We start from the raw sequence: 15623 nt of genomic DNA, 5'->3' as shown, positions 1-15623 counted from the left end.
AATTCGAAAGCACACCAGTGCAGGTAGATAAATAGGTACCGCTGCAGCAGGAAGGTAAACGGTGTTTCCGTGTGCTCTGGTTTCCGTCACTGTGTTCCGTTGTGCCAGAAGCGGTTTAGTCCTGCTGTCCACGTGATCCAGAAAGCTGTCTGTGGACAAACGCCGTCTCCCTCAGCCTGAAAGCGAGATGAGCGCTGTAACCCCATAGACACCTTTGACTGGACTTAACTGTCCAGGGGTCCTCAACCTTTTGCCTTACCTTATATTAGGGGAAATTGCTTTGCAAAAAATGTGTGCATCAGGCAAAATTGCATATTTAAAAAATATGTATATTTGGAGAACTTCACACTTAAAATGCTGAAGAATTGTCATGAGGGTGCTTTTACTTTTAAGTAACACATTGCAAAACTGACATGGGGATGCCGAGAACTGAGAAATTTGGTTTATTTGCTCATTCCTGTTTGTGACTTCTCCTATTCTGAGAGACTTGATGTCCTGGTGGGATTTGGGTTCAGGGCTGCAGCCAGAGTTGTGCTGTCTCAGTGTCTCTGCTTCTCTCTTTAAATCTTTCTTTCATCCATCCCTAGTTTTAGCGTAACCTTGGATGCAAATCTCTTCCCCCGGTTGCCTCAGAAACAAGGATGTAATAGAGCAGGCGCCGTGGAAGGGGAGGAGTAGGGGGAAATCAGGGAGCATCTTAAAGAGATTAGAAAACTGATGGCTTCCTGTGCAAAAACCCTGCATCAGGTGGAGCTCATGAGGGAGCAAAGGGGGGGGGGAATGAACAAACGCATCCCCCCCCTCCCAAGCATCTTGACCTCTTTCCAAAGCCTCAACAAGTACAGTGATGCAAATGGTTGCCATGCTTCAGTGAAAATGTTTGAATATATATACAGGTGTACCTTGTTTCTTGAATGGAATCCATTCCATTCACCTCCATCGTTCTGCCTGGACACTGAGGTCTCCAGCGCTGAGGGCCTTCTGGCGGTTCCCTTGCTATGAGATGCCAAGTTACAGGGAACCAGGCAGAGGGCCTTCTCGGTAGTGGCACCCGCCCTGTGGAACGCCCTCCCACCAGATGTCAAAGAGAACAACAACTACCAGGCTTTTAGAAGACACCTGAAGGCAGCCCTGTTTATGGAAGCTTTTAATGTTTGATGTGTTTTAATATTTTGTTGGAAGCAGCCCAGAGTGGCTGGGGAAACCCAGCCAGATGGGCGGGGTATAAATAATAAATTATTATTATTATTATTATTATTCCGGAAGTCTATTCGACTTCCAAAATGTTCGGAAACCAAAGCGCCAGACGTTCAGCTTCCAAAAATTGTTTGAAAACCAGGACAGTCACTTCCGGGTTTTGATTGTCTGGGAGTCAATTTGTTTGGGAGCCAAGTTATTTGAGATCCAAGGTACCCCCCCGTCTTTGTATCCTATTCTTCCTCCCAAAGAAGACCAAGACGGAAGACAACAGAAGAGCAAGACAATAGAATTCGACAGAAACACACAATGTATATTGGAAAACACTTCAAAATAGCCACCTATATTGGAAAACACTTCAAAATAGCCACCTATTTTCACAGCTAACAATTTCAGGCTTGTCAGAAATGGAATATTTTAGCCATTTGATGTCTGGATGAGGAGCAATGCTGATAATAATAATACACTGGTACCTTGGGTTAAGTACTTAATTCGTTCCGGAGGTCCGTTCTTAACCTGAAACTGTTCTTAACCTGAAACACCATTTAGCTAATGGGGCCTCCTGCTGCCGCTGCGCCGCCATAGCACAATTTCTGTTCTCATCCTGAAGCAAAGTTCTTAACCTGAAGCACATGTAACCTGAAGCGTATGTAACCTGAGGTACCACTGTAATAATAATATCCTCCAGTTGGTTAATATGAGGGAGACACTGCGGATGATGCTGAACCTGGCAGGATGCTTTCCAGGTTCTCAAGTTTTGGTTGTCTTTTCAGCACCTGCAGGTGAAAGAAGTAGGTCTTGGGGTGTTCGGTTAGACTTAGAGGATGGGTAGACAAACTAAGGCCCGGGGGGCCAGATCGGGCCCAATCGCCTTCTAAATCCGCGGACGGTCCGGGAATCAGCCTGTTTTTACACGAGTAGAATGTGTGCTTTAATTTAAAATTCATCTCTGGGTTATTTGTGGGGCATAGGAATTCATTCATTTCCCCCCCAAAATATAGTCCAGCCCCCCACAAGGTCTGATGGACAGTGGACTGACTGCCTGCTGAAAAAGTTTGCTGACCCCTGAGTTAGAGGCGGCGGGAAGCTGTTATTTGATTGGCTTCAGCCCTTTTCTCCTTAGCTCCGCCCATGCCTCTGCGCCTTCAGCCTCTAATCCCCACTCCAAACCCTGGCAGTGCGCTGCCCACCAGCTATGGAGGGACCATAGCTCAGGGGGAGTGTGCATAAAGTCCCCCATTTATTCCCTGGCACTTCCAGCTGAAAGAATTACATAACAGGTGATGGGAAAGACGCTCTGCTGGAGTGGAGACCCATTTCCTGGTATGTCCCGTGGAGGACCTTAAGGTCCACAAATGACAACATTTTGGAGGTCCCAAGTCGCAAGGTGGTTAGGTTGGTCTCAACTAGGGCCAGGGCCTTTTCAGTACTGGCCCCGACTTGGTGGAACACTCTGTCACAGGAGACCAGGGCCCTGCGGGACTTGACATCTTTTCGCAGGGCCTGCAAGACAGAGCTGTTCCGCCTGGCCTTTGGTTTGGACTCAGTCTGACCCTTATATTTCCCTCCCCCCTTATGGCTTTGACTTTTAAAATGAGGCTGTGTTTTAAATTGCATTTTCACCTGTATTTTAAATTGCTGTTTTTCTTATTATGTTTTACTGAAATTTTATTGGTGCTAGCCACCCTGAGCCTGGCTCTGGTCGCGGAGGGCGGGGTATAAATAAAATTTATTATTATTATTATTATCTAGAGTAGATGGTCAAAATAGCTTGGCAAGACAGCTGCTTCCTATGCCCTGCTCCATATTTGAATGCTAGCCAGGCTTTGCCCCAACCTCACCTTCAATTTCAGAATCTGAGCCTCTAGAGTCCTAGCAAACTGGCTTGGGAGGCAGCAGGAATCAAGACCACTCCTTTCTTCAACAGTCAAGATAAATTTGTGTTGCACCTGGAATTCTCCATCCTATCCAGCAACTGTTAAAATATAAGCCAGGCTAGCTTTCTGGCAAAGCGATAGCCTGGGCGATGGGCCATTAAGGGAACAAAGGAAGTGGGTCTGTGCCAGATGACAAATGGGTGGGGTTCCTCCCTCAACTCTCGAATAGTGAGAAGGACAAAGGGCAGAGTGGAGAGAGTTGGGTGGTGTGCACTAAAAGCCAGAAGGAAAGTGGTAGACTGGGAAGTCATAGGGATGCTTGATTTCTGTTTTAATCCAAGGCTGTGACTATGAGGGAAGCAAGTTATTAGGTAAAGGTAAAGGGACCCCTGACCATTAGGTCCAGTCGTGGCCGACTCTGGGGTTGCGGCGCTCATCTCGCTTTATTGGCCGAGGGAGCCGGCGTACAGCTTCCGGGTCATGTGGCCAGCATGACTAAGCCGCTTCTGTCGAACCAGAGCAGCACATGGAAACGCCGTTTATCTTCCCGCTGGAGCGGTACCTATTTATCTACTTGCACTTTGATGTGCTTTTGAACTGCTAGGTGGACAGGAGCTCACTTTGTCGCGGGGATTCAAACCGCCGACCTTCTGATCGGCAAGTTCTAGGCTCTGTGGTTTAACCCACAGCGCCACCCACGTTCCAAAGCAAGTTATTGCTGGGGTGTTAATGCTGTGAACACCCCCCCCGGTTGTAGGCTCAGGTTGTGTGTGTGTGTGTGTGTGTGTGTACAGGCTGGGGGAGGCATTTTGCCAAATTTTCCCCTGTGTCTGCTGATACTTTCCAACAGTTTGAGGCGAGACTGAAAGTTCTCTGGTAACTTTTGCTGATAAAGTTTGGCGCAACTCCACCCTGAACAGGCTTGATTGACTTAAGTACCCTTTATAAGATTTAAGTACCCTTATAAGATTTAAGTGTCCTGAGAATGGAAGTGGCACCCAGTTCCTAAAAACACTGGCAGCAATCTTTTAAAGAGACAACATTATAATTTTGAGAACCAAGCGGAATAGATAATTATTCAATTTCTGGCCACTTTGTGAGGGTTTGTAGCCTAAAAGTGGGATATATGTACATAAAAATAGATTTCTAGGTTTCTGGGCTGCAAGTGTTTGGGAAGCTTCCATATTTGGTTTAAAATCTGAGGGATCTTTTTAGCTACACATTCAGGGTGGTGAAAGCCCATTTTTAATGCACAGTAGTAGTGAGGGTTCATGGCAGCAAAGCACATTTACAGTGGTACCTCAGGTTACAGATGCTTCAGGTTACATACGCTTCAGGTTACAGACTCCGCTAAACCAGAAATCGTGCTTCAGGTTAAGAACTTTGCTTCAGGATGAGAACAGAAATCGTGCTCCAGTGGCGTGGCGGCAGCAAGAGGCCCCATTAGCTAAAGTGGTGCTTCAGGTTAAGAACAATTTCAGGTTAAGTACAGACCTCCGGAACGAATTAAGTACTTAACCCGAGGTACCACTGTATATCACATTTAAAGGGCGGTAGCTGCTGGTCCAAATCCATTAATCAGCCAGTTTCACTTGTTGCCCCATCAGAGTTCAGTCCAAATTTGCTGGCAGTAGAAGAGAGAACGCAATTCACAAAACCAACCTCCTTGACAAGTGTTACTTGCTCTTGTAAGCAGGCACAAATGCATGCGCACACACACACACACACACACACACAGTTTATATATTTTGCATCTCATTGTCTGGCAATTTTTTTCGGCCTCATTTGAGACTGTTAGAAAAGAGGTGGGCAAGAACTGCCTCCCCTTGCCTTTGGTTCCGCTGCAAAACTGAGCTGAGAGCAATCTTAGCAGGGCTGTGGTACCCTGAGACGGTTGCCACGGCAGCAGGAAGAAGTGCCTTCAGCATCTTTCCAGAAGACAGCTGTGAATGGCAGCCCAGTGAGTGACCTCTTTTCGGAAGAGAGGTTCTTCGTTTCCTCTCTGAAATCAGAGCTTCATCGAGGAGGTAGGAGATAGCTGCCCCCGAGGCAAGGGACTGTGGGGATGATAATGGCTGCCCACTTCCCTGGTGTTCCAGATTAAGGCTCCGTCCTAGATATGTGTGAAATATTTAGTAGGGTTAATTCTGTGGAAGCTGCTTTCTGTCTACCCAGGGGTGGAAGCAACAGCAGCCGGCTGAGAGACAGAAAGAGAGAGCTGTAAAGCCAAGCCACACATTCTGCTGTAGCAAAGATGACCTGGATAGCACAGTTGGCTGGAATGTGGTGCTGATACTGCCAAGGTTGCAGGTTCGATCCTTGCATGGGACAAAATGCATATTTCTGTCAGTTTGCATTTCTTAGTACAGAAAGTGTTGATCTGATGTGTAGATATCTTTCCTATTCGACTTAATTCAGGAAGGTTCTGGAAGCTTCTCTGTGTGAAAGAAGCAAGCAGAAGGTTCGTGAAGTTTGGGTTATTCATTCAGAGAAGCAGAGTACAGTGGTACCTCAGGTTAAGTACTTAATTCATTCCGGAGGTTCGTTCTTAACCTGAAACTGTTCTTAACCTGAAGCACCACTTTAGCTAATGGGGCCTCCTGCTGCTGCTACGCCGCCGGAGCACGATTTCTGTTCTCATCCTGAAGCAAAGTTCCTAACCTGAAGCACTATTTCTGGGTTAGAGGAGTGTGTAACCTGAAGCGTATGTAACCTGAAGCGTATGTAACCCGAGGTACCACTGTACAGCAGGCTTAAACTGGCTCTCTTATCCAGGGGTCAGCAAACATTTTCAGCAGTGGGCTGGTCCACTGTCCCTCAGATCTTTGGGGGGCCAGACTATATTTTGAAAAAAAAGGAGGAACGAATGCCTATGCCCCACAAATAACCCAGAGATGCATTTTAAATAAAAGCACATGTTCTACTCATGTAAAAACACGCTGATTCCCGGACCGTCCATGGGCCAGACTTAGAAGGCGATTGGGCCGGATCTGGCCCCCAGGCCTTCGTTTTCCTACCCATGTTCTTATCTCTCTCTGTCAAGGTCATGCCGACTATAATAGTAAGACCAGAAGGAGCTTGGGTTTCACTTTCGCTTTCTGTCTCTCTTCCTTCTGGTGTGATGGTCTGTGTGCTTAGTGTTAAGGTTTCGACTTCTTATAAGTAATTGGAAGTTTAAGTTAAGTCTTCCGCAACTGGATTTCTTATGGACTGTGCCAATCCTAAATGTATTGGATTTGTGACCATAATGCTCATATGCTTTCAGTAGCGGTAATGCTCTTCTGGAGGAAATACAATTGCCTCTGGTCTATTTTTTTGGGGTGGAATCCTGCCATGTGTTTAAGTTGTTACTCTGCTAACTGTACATTGGAATCTACTCTGGATCAATATTGAGTAGAATTCCATGACAATTCCTGCAATGGCAAAGGGTTGGACCGGTGGTGGGCTTGCACCTGGAGGGAGGGGCTAGTGTCCCGGGGGCAGTGGCGATGTCAAACCCCGCCCCCCAGGGATGACACCCAGGGTGGACCACACCCACCACACCCACCTTGCTCTGCTTCTTGGTTGGACTCGATGATCCCCAGGGTCCCTCCCAACTCTACAATTCTGTGATTCTATGTCAGCTTTCAGATGGGCAGCCATAAATGCTGGGGCTTGAACCTAGAATCATAGAATCATAGAGTTGGAAGAGACCACAAGGGCCATCGAGTCCAACTCCCTGCCAAGCAGGAAACGCCATCAGAGCACTCCTGACATATGGTTGTCAAGCCTCTGCTTAAAGACCTCCAAAGAAGGAGACTCCACCACACTCCTTGGCAGCAAATTCCACTGTCAAACAGCTCTTACTGTCAGGAAGTTCTTCCTAATGTTTAGGTGGAATCTTCTTTCTTGTAGTTTGGATCCATTGCTCCGTGTCCGCTTCTCTGGAGCAGCAGAAAACAACCTTTCTCCCTCCTCTATGTGACATCCTTCTATATATTTGAACATGGCTATCATATCACCCCTTAACCTCCTCTTCTCCAGGCTAAACATGCCCAGCTCCCTTAGCCGTTCCTTATAAGGCATCGTTTCCAGGCCTTTGACCATTTTGGTTGCCCTCCTCTGGACACGTTCCAGTTTGTCAGTGTCCTTCTTGAACTGTGGTGCCCAGAACTGGACACAGTACTCCAGGTGAGGTCTGACCAGAGCAGAATACAGTGGCACTATTACTTCCCTAGGAGCTTCTGCATGCAAAACAGATGCAAAACCGCTGAGCTTTGCTTCTTCATCTAGGCTTTGTGCAAAGAAAGAGTTCTGCATAACCTGGAAGCTTTTTGAATGTTCCGAGTGGCATTTGTGTAGGGAAAGATGCCATCGTGCCTCTTTTGGTTAAACTGAAATAAAAGTCCGCTTTCCCCTCCTTTCTTTCCATTCACGGAGCTGGAAGGGATCCTGAAGAATAATTATTCTTATTTACGGAAGTTTTTAACGACTGATGTTTTAATGTATTTTTAATCTTTTGTTGGAAGCCGCCCAGAGTGGCTGGGGAAACCCAGCCAGATGGGTGGGGCAGAAATAATAAATTATTATTATAGAAATAATAATAAATTATTATTATCTAGTTCCGTGGTTCCCAACAAGGGGCACATGCCCCACAACGGGGCAATTTGATTTTTAAAGGGGGGGGGGGCAATTTGGAAGCTTGTTTAGATCAACCCAATGGCCTTTTAGGCTTCCTCCATGTGGATAGGAGTTCACTTTTTGAATAATAAGAATTATATGTCACCGGTGGTGGTGGGGTGGGGGTGGGGGCAGTGCATCAGGAATTTAGAGATGCTTAGGTGGGGCATGGCCTAAAGAAGGTTGGGAACCACTGATCTCTTTTTTTTAAAAAAAGATATTTTATTAGGTTTTAGGAATAACAACAAACAGAAAAAGGGAAAAAAACCACATACACAAAAATATAAAGTTATAAAATACAAAAAATACAGAAGTTTAACTTAGGGGAAAAAAAGAAAAAAAAACACATTAAAAACACACACAAAAATCCCTCTTTTTGATTCCTCATCTTTGATTCACTTATTTCCCTGACTTCCTCACATCTCCCTTTTTTGTATCCCTTTTGAAAATTAATTCAGCAAATTCATATCCAATTAATTTATCTATTATCAATCCAATATTATTTTTTACCTTGTTGCTAGAACCCCTTCAGTTCATTTCAATGTCATTAACATTCAAAAATTTTCCAATGTTTCTGTAGATAAATTTTAAATTTCTTCCAGTCTTCTTCCACCAACTCTTCTCCCTGGTCTCGGATTCTGCCAGTCATTTCCGCCATTTCCATGTAGTCCATTACTTGCATCTGCCATTTTTCCAGAGTGGGTAGGTCTTGTGTCGGGAACCACTGATCTCATCCAACCCCCTGTAATGGAGGAATATGCAGCTGTTCCCTACGGGGATTGAACCTGCAACCTTGGTGTCATCAGCACCACGCTCTAAGCAACTGAGCTTTCCAAATACCTTTTCTGACTCTGGCTGAACTAACAGGACAATAGGGGTCCAGCCCCCTGGTTAGGATGTGCTAATGCATACCTATCTACACTTCCCATTTGACACTGGGTTGACATGGGTTGACTCCAGCCCCTCATCCCCGGCATCTCCCCACACATCCATGATTGAACAGGGTTAATATGTACCTTCTTTTGTCACTAAGTGCTGCTTACTGGTGGCAGCTAAATTCCTTCACAAATGCTGCTACCCACCAGCTGCCTGTTGAGCTATTGCAGGTGGCACGTTCCTATCTTGGTAACAGACTCTGACAGCTCAGCCTTCTTTAAGTTATCGGGAGTGTGTGTTGACAACGACAAAGAAGTGGTAATTCATAGCTTCTGGTTGTGGCAAAAAGGGGGGGGCGGCTTTCTGCGTTTTAGGGAAATGTACAATTTCGGGTTGATCTTTCCAAATGTGCCCCTGGACATTTCGAAAATGCATTTGGCTTCTTTGGAACCACGCTTTGAATCCTCTTGTTCACTGAACGCACAATGAAGACTGCCCATTTCCCTCCATCGGATGGGGAAAGGAGTAGATTCAAAAGAATTGGTGGCGGGTGGCGCTGTGGTCTAAAGCACTGAACCTCTTGGGCTTGCCCATTAGAAGATCGGTGGTTCGAATCCCTGCAGTGAAGTGAACTCCCGTTGCTCTCTCTCAGCTCCTGCCAGCCTAGCAGTTTGAAAGCAGGCCAGTGCAAGCTGATAAATAGGTACCTCTGCGGCGGGAAGATAAACGGCGTTTCCGTGCACTCTGGATTCTGACACAGTGCCCCACTGAGCCAGTAGTGGTTTAGTAGCAGTTTAGTCATGCTGGCCACATGACCTGGAAAGCTGCCTGTGGACAAACGCCGGCTTCCTCGGCCTGTAAGCGAGATGAGCGCTGCAACCCCAGAGTTGGCCACGACTGGACCTAATGGTCAGGGGTCCCTTTAACTTTACCTTTATTCCATATCTTCTAACATTTCTCTGATGGAAATAGGGACATCCTATTCCATACCCTCCATCATTTCTCCAATGAAAACAGAGACATCCTAAGGAAAAGTGGGACATTCCTGGATCAGATCAGAAACTTTGATGGCTTCTGTAAATCCGGGACTGTCCCTGGAAAATATGGATACTTTGGGGGCCTGCTGGATCCAGGCCTCCTGCCAACAAGGGGGGAGCCGTGGCAACCCAGCCCAAGCCCCCAAACCTGAGCCTGCAAGGCAGGCTCTGAAGCCTGGTCTGCTACAGGTGCAGCAGAATATGGCAGTAATATCCCATTGTGGGAAAAACCCCCCAATAATAATAATAATAATAATAATAATAATAATAATTTATTTATACCCCGCCCACTCTGGGCGGAAAGATGGTGCTGTTTCAGAACCTTTCTCCCTGGTGTGATAGCTTTTATTTTCAGGATTTTTTTGTTTTTAATCGAGGGAGCAGAGTTTTAAAATATGCCATGTGGAACTCTGCTGTCTGAAGTACAGTGGAACCTTGGTTCCCAAACGTTTTGGCTCCTGAACGCCAAAAACCCGGAAGTAAATGCTTCCGTTTTCGAACGTTTTCCGGAACCCGAACGTGCGACGCGGCTTCAGCTGAGTGCAAGAAGCTCTTGCAACCGGTGGGAAGCCAAGCCTCGGTTTCCAAACGTTTCGGAAGCCGAACGGGCTTCCGGAACGGATTTTGTTCGAGAACCGAGGTTGCCACTGTCGTTCGCTGCCCCCTCAGGGTTGAGAGTCCCGAGACTCCCGTCAAGGGCTGGCAGAGATTCCAGCCGAGACAAAACCCCCTCATGAGGAGAGGGAACTGCTGGCTCGCTTCTCCCTCTCCATCTGCTGTCTCCACCCTGTCCCCTCATAACTCACAGGGACAATTAGCCACTATAGCGGGGGGTGGGATACATGAGAAGAACAGCCGTCCGTCTCTGGGAGAGCCTCACGATTCTCAGCAGTTAGTGCCTGGCGTTTGCGTGTGGCTATTTCTGTCACAATGTTTTCAACAGCCTCTCAACCATTCGCCCCACAGCGGTCAGAGGCCTCTCTGCCTGCTCTGTGGACTGACAGGCAAGAGAGGAACCCCAGTTATATCCTGTATTAATGAATTTATCATCTGGGGATGAAGCAGATGTCTGTGGCTGTCTGCCAAGACCCACAAACGCTACTTGTTTGTTTGTTTGCGCTCTGTGTGCGCATGTGGACAAAGGCACAGAGGCTGCAGTCTGGTTTTTCCTTCCCTCTCAGGGAATGCAAATATGAGGGGGAATTACCCCCCCCCCACCGAACACAGCAAATGAAGTAGGATTGGTGATCCAGTCAGTAAATTGATCAACAAAAGCGTCCGTCGTTAATGAAACGTTCTCCTGAATTAGCTAGTGGGGCTGGAAATGTAGGGCACACTACTGACTAGTCTGTGCCAAATACCTCCTCATTTGGTTAAATTTTGTGAAGGGAAATGGCTTTTCCCCCTTCCCGTTTGTATTCCGATGAAGCAAGATTCTTTATTTATTTAGGGTGTCAACGGAAAAATCCGAGGGCTCCCTTGGACAAAAACAAAGACACCAACCAGGATAACTTGGAGCAAAACAGCAGCCTGTAGGCTTGGCCTTTATTGAACTGTTGCAACAGGGTGCTCCCCTCACTTGCAGGAGAGAGGGAGGACCCAGAAAAATGGTGTGCGAGGCCTTATAAAGACTTTTGAAATTGGCACCCTGTAGATCAAGACCACCCCCAGAAACATACATCACAGAAAGGAGGGGTTGAGGGAGGAGTTGTGGTGGTAACCTGAGTGTCCTGTCACCTGGCTGGTTCCCCCTTTCCCCTTCCCCATTAGTACTTTCCAGGTGACAGAGGGGAGTTTGCAGTTTCCTGCCCCCAGAGGGAAGAGCTGATTCTTGTCCTTTGTTCCAGTCCATGCTGAATCCACTCCCATATGCAAGTTCTTTGTGATCTTGATTGTCTTCTGTCTAGGACCATCAGGGTTGGCATAGCAACTGGGCAGGGCTCCTGTGTATGTGCTGGTATGCTGAAGGGATTATGGCTGGCCTGTATCAAACCTTCCCCATTTTGTAGTCCTTCCTTCATGGAGTAAAATAAAAGTGGAACAGTGCAAATCCGATGTATGGTTGATTTTCTATGAATTTATAACAGAAGTGTAGCGTATGTAGTGTGTGAGTGTGTGTGAAGTTTGTACAAACTGAATGATTGGGGGGGGGGGTTCCTGCGACAAGGGCATTTGTCTAAGATAAAAAGCCCCCCAGAGCAGCTGAAAACAGACCCTATTTTCCAGGGACAGTTCCAGATTTACAAAAGCCTCCCTGGTTTCTGATTTGATCCCGCTTTTCCTTAGGACATCCCTATTTTCTTCAGAGAAATGTTGGAAGGTATGGAGTTATTTGACCGTGGGTGGAGCCAAGGAGATAAGTACAGTAACTATACAACCATTAGAAGACATCTGAAGGCAGCGCTTTATAGAGAAATTTAAAAAATAAAAATAAAAATTAATGTTTTATTATGTTTGTATATATGCCAGAAGCGGCTGAGGCAACCAAGTGAGATGGGCAGGGCAGGAATAGAAAAATTATTATTATGGGATAGGATGTCCCTATTTTCATCAGAGAAATGTTGGAGGCTATGGTGGGGAGGTAGGTTACATTTTGTGGCCTGCCTCAGGTGCCAGAATGTCTTGGGCTGGCCCTGATCACACCTGTTTTGTTATGATTTCTGTCCCCGCCGCAATAAAAAATGAAATAACATCCCTAATTGCAATAGGTAAAAGTAAAGTGACCCCTGACCATTAGGTCCAGTTGTGACCGACTCTGGGGTTGCGGCACTCATCACACTTTACTGGCCAAGGGAGCCGGCGTACAGCTTCCAGGTCATGTGGCCAGCATGACTAAGCCACTTCTGGCGAACCAGAGCAGCGTGCGGAAATGCTGTTTACCTTCCCGCCTATTTATCTACTTGCACTTTGACGTGCTTTCAAACTGCTAGGTGGGCAGGAGCAGGGACCGAGCAACGGGAGCTCACCCTGTCGCGGGGATTTGAACCGCCGACCTTCTAACTGGCAAGTCCTAGGCTCTGTGGTTTAACCCACAGCCTCACCCACGTCCCTAACTGCAATACCTAATTGCAAATTCAAATGTATCCCTATCGTGTTCTATGACTTCCTTGATATTGTATGTGGGCTGGTACTAGTCTGTGACCGAAATAATAAATTCATTTATCCCTGTTGTTTCTCTACACAGCAATGCAGCAGGTCTTGGACAACCTCAGTGACCTCCCGAACTCTATGGGAGCCGGAGACCTGGACCTCATCTTTCTCCGTGGCCTCATGGAGAGTCCAATAGTAAGATCATTGGCTAAGGTACAGTTACATGGGGTAGTTGGGAGAGGGGCAGTTTGCTGCAACAGATCCTGCTTCTCCAGTTCCACCCACTTCCGCTGCATCGCTTACTCCTTCTTAATCTTGCCCTTAACGCATTTGCCGAATAGATTAGCTGACAACCTATTCTCTGCTCGCTTTATTTCCCCCTTACCTGGATACACAATCTGGCCTTCACACTGCACACACATAATACAAATGCACACACACACACACACACACACACACACTAACGCACACACACTTCTTCCGTGTTTTTTTAGCTGAATGGGTCCCATGTGGTGTGACAGAATGGATGATGGTAACTATCCAAGTGCAAGGTGGTTCTTTTAAAATGAGATTCAGGAGGAATACAAAACAAGTGAGAAGATTAAAGATTCCATTCTAAACTGGTTATGACACATCCAGATAAATGAATGATTTAAAAATGATAAGGGAAAAAAAGATTTGCTCACGAAATCTCAAAATTCCAAAGAGAAATAATACAATGTGATATTAAAGTAAACGGCCTGGGTCCAGTGTACCTGAAGGAGCGTCTCCACCGCCATCGTTCAGCCTGGACACTGAGGTCCAGCTCCAAGGGCCCTCTGGCAGTTCCCTCACTGCGAGAAGCCAAGTTACAGGGAAGCAGGCAGAGGGCCTTCTTGGTGGTGGTGCCTGCCCTGTGGAACTGGCTTTTAGAAGACATCTGAAGGCAGCCCTGTTTAGGGAAGCTTTTAATGTTTAACAGACCACTGTATTTTAATATTTTGTTGGGCTATAATGTAACTTAAACAGAAAACTATCTTTAGAAAGACTTTTCCTCCAAAAGCATTTTATTTAAAAATCCAATTTTAAAAAATAATAATCTGATTTAATTTTTTAAAAAAATCTTATTTGTTTTTTTTTAAATCATTGATTTTTATCCACCCTGTTGGGGACAATCCCCCCCCTGCCCAGCCTATTTCTGCTATTACAGACAACTTCATTTTAGCCATAGTTCATCACAGCACAGCTTCAGCTTTAGATTATACAGGACACAGGCCTGAGACACATGAACTGCCTGTATGCAGGCTCAAGATTTCTTTCTTTCTTTCTTTCTTTCTTTCTTTCTTTCTTTCTTTCTTTCTTTCTTTCTTTCTTTCTTTCTTTCTTTCTTTCTTTCATGTTCCAGGAGAGAGGTGGTGGTCAGAATCTGCAGAAATATAAAACTCTGGCAATTTTGGGACAAGACATTTTAAGTTTAAAAGTGCCATTTTAAGCAGGAAAAACTTCCTCCTCAAAATTCAACCGCTTTAAGCCGCGAGTGTCTCTCAGGGCAGTTTTTCAAAAAACAAATCTCTTAAGTTGTCCAGCTGTCTAACGCTGTCAAGTACTAACTACCATTGCATGCTGTCCATCATGTGGGCTGGCTGGTATTTTTGTTTGTTTTAAAAGCCATTGCATATCAGCTGGGGACCTTTGCCTGATTCCCCGCTGCTAAGTAGTTTTGTGTATTATTTACTCTCCTCTGCTTGTTCATATTCTTTGTTTTTGTTGATGTTTATTGATCAGACTTATTGATTTTGCTGCAAGCTGCCTCAAGCTGAGGCAGAAAGGCCCAGTTATAAATGGGTTTTTCATTTAGTGTTTTTATAAGAAAAAATGTTACAAACAAGGTGTAACACAGTTAGGATAAACTGCGGGGCGGGGGCAGTGCTAGTCTTACTCAAGAGTAGACCCATTATAGCTAATGGACATGACTAACAAAATTCATATTTTATTTTGTCTACTCTGTGTAGGACTTACCGTATTTTTCTGTGTATAAGATGCCCCCACGTATAAGACGACCTCTATTTTTTGAACCCCAAATTAAGAAATAACGAATTGCAATATTCTGTGTATAGGACGACCCCCAATTTTAAACTTAAAAAAATTGGGGGAAAATATAGTCTTATACAGTGGTGCCTCGCAAGACGAAATTAATCCGTTCCGTGAGGCTCTTTGTCTAGCGGTTTTTTCGTCTTGCGAAGCAAGCCCATTGACAGCTTAGCGGATTAGCGCTACAGCTGTCAAGCGGCTTCCAGCGATCAGCTGTTAAGCGGCTTATCAGCGGAACAGCTGATAAGCGGCTTAGCGGCTTAAGAAAAGGGCGAAAAAAGCAAAAAAAAACCGCGGGGGGGGGGATGCAAGATTTTTTTCGTCTTGCGAAGCAACCCCATAGGGGAATTCGTTTTGCGAAGCGCCTCCAAAACGGAAAACCCTTTCGTCTAGCGGGTTTTTCGTCTTGCGAGGCGTTCGTCTTGCGGGGCACCACTGTACACGGAAAAACACAGTAATTGAATAGAGCCCAAACATGTTTACCCCCAGTTTTAGAATGAGCTTTCAACTCTTGTTTAGCATAGGGTGGGATACTATCCCCCAATTCTATTATTCCAAAAATGTATAAATAAACCCCACATTTCAAGAAACTTGCTTTCTTGAACATTTATTCCAGCTGTTGCTTGGTGTGCCACTTTAAATACCAATGCTGATTCCCACGTTTTTTTTCTTAACTACTCTGGGATGGGAAGTGGTTTTTTATTTTTCTAGTATAAAATGTTTTCATGTACTTTTTCTTATTTAAAATATTTACGGATCACCCTTCAGTGGCGCTTTCCCAAAAGAAGATAATAACCATCTTATTAGTAGATATAAT

At 45.6% G+C, this 15623-nt stretch overlaps 1 protein-coding gene across 2 annotated transcripts in view; it reads left to right on the top strand.

Annotated features, from left to right (window-relative positions):
• MPP2 (MAGUK p55 scaffold protein 2) overlaps positions 1-15623 on the top strand; it is a 66173-nt gene that overhangs the window by 19259 nt on the left and 31291 nt on the right. Inside the window, exon 3 of one of the 2 annotated variants that reach the window (XM_081884543.1) lies at positions 12831-12931. In XM_081884543.1, coding sequence (XP_081740669.1) covers positions 12831-12931 — 101 coding nt within the window. Of the gene's footprint in view, positions 1-12830; positions 12950-15623 lie in introns of those variants that run through there. The other variant, XM_081884542.1, reaches the window with a different exon arrangement.

Source organism: Podarcis melisellensis (genome assembly GCF_964234715.1).
Source record: "Podarcis melisellensis genome assembly, chromosome: 13".
Taxonomy (NCBI): Eukaryota; Metazoa; Chordata; class Lepidosauria; order Squamata; family Lacertidae; genus Podarcis; species Podarcis melisellensis.
The sequence above is the reverse complement of the archived record's forward strand: the minus strand, read 5'-3'. Positions and strand labels throughout refer to the sequence as shown.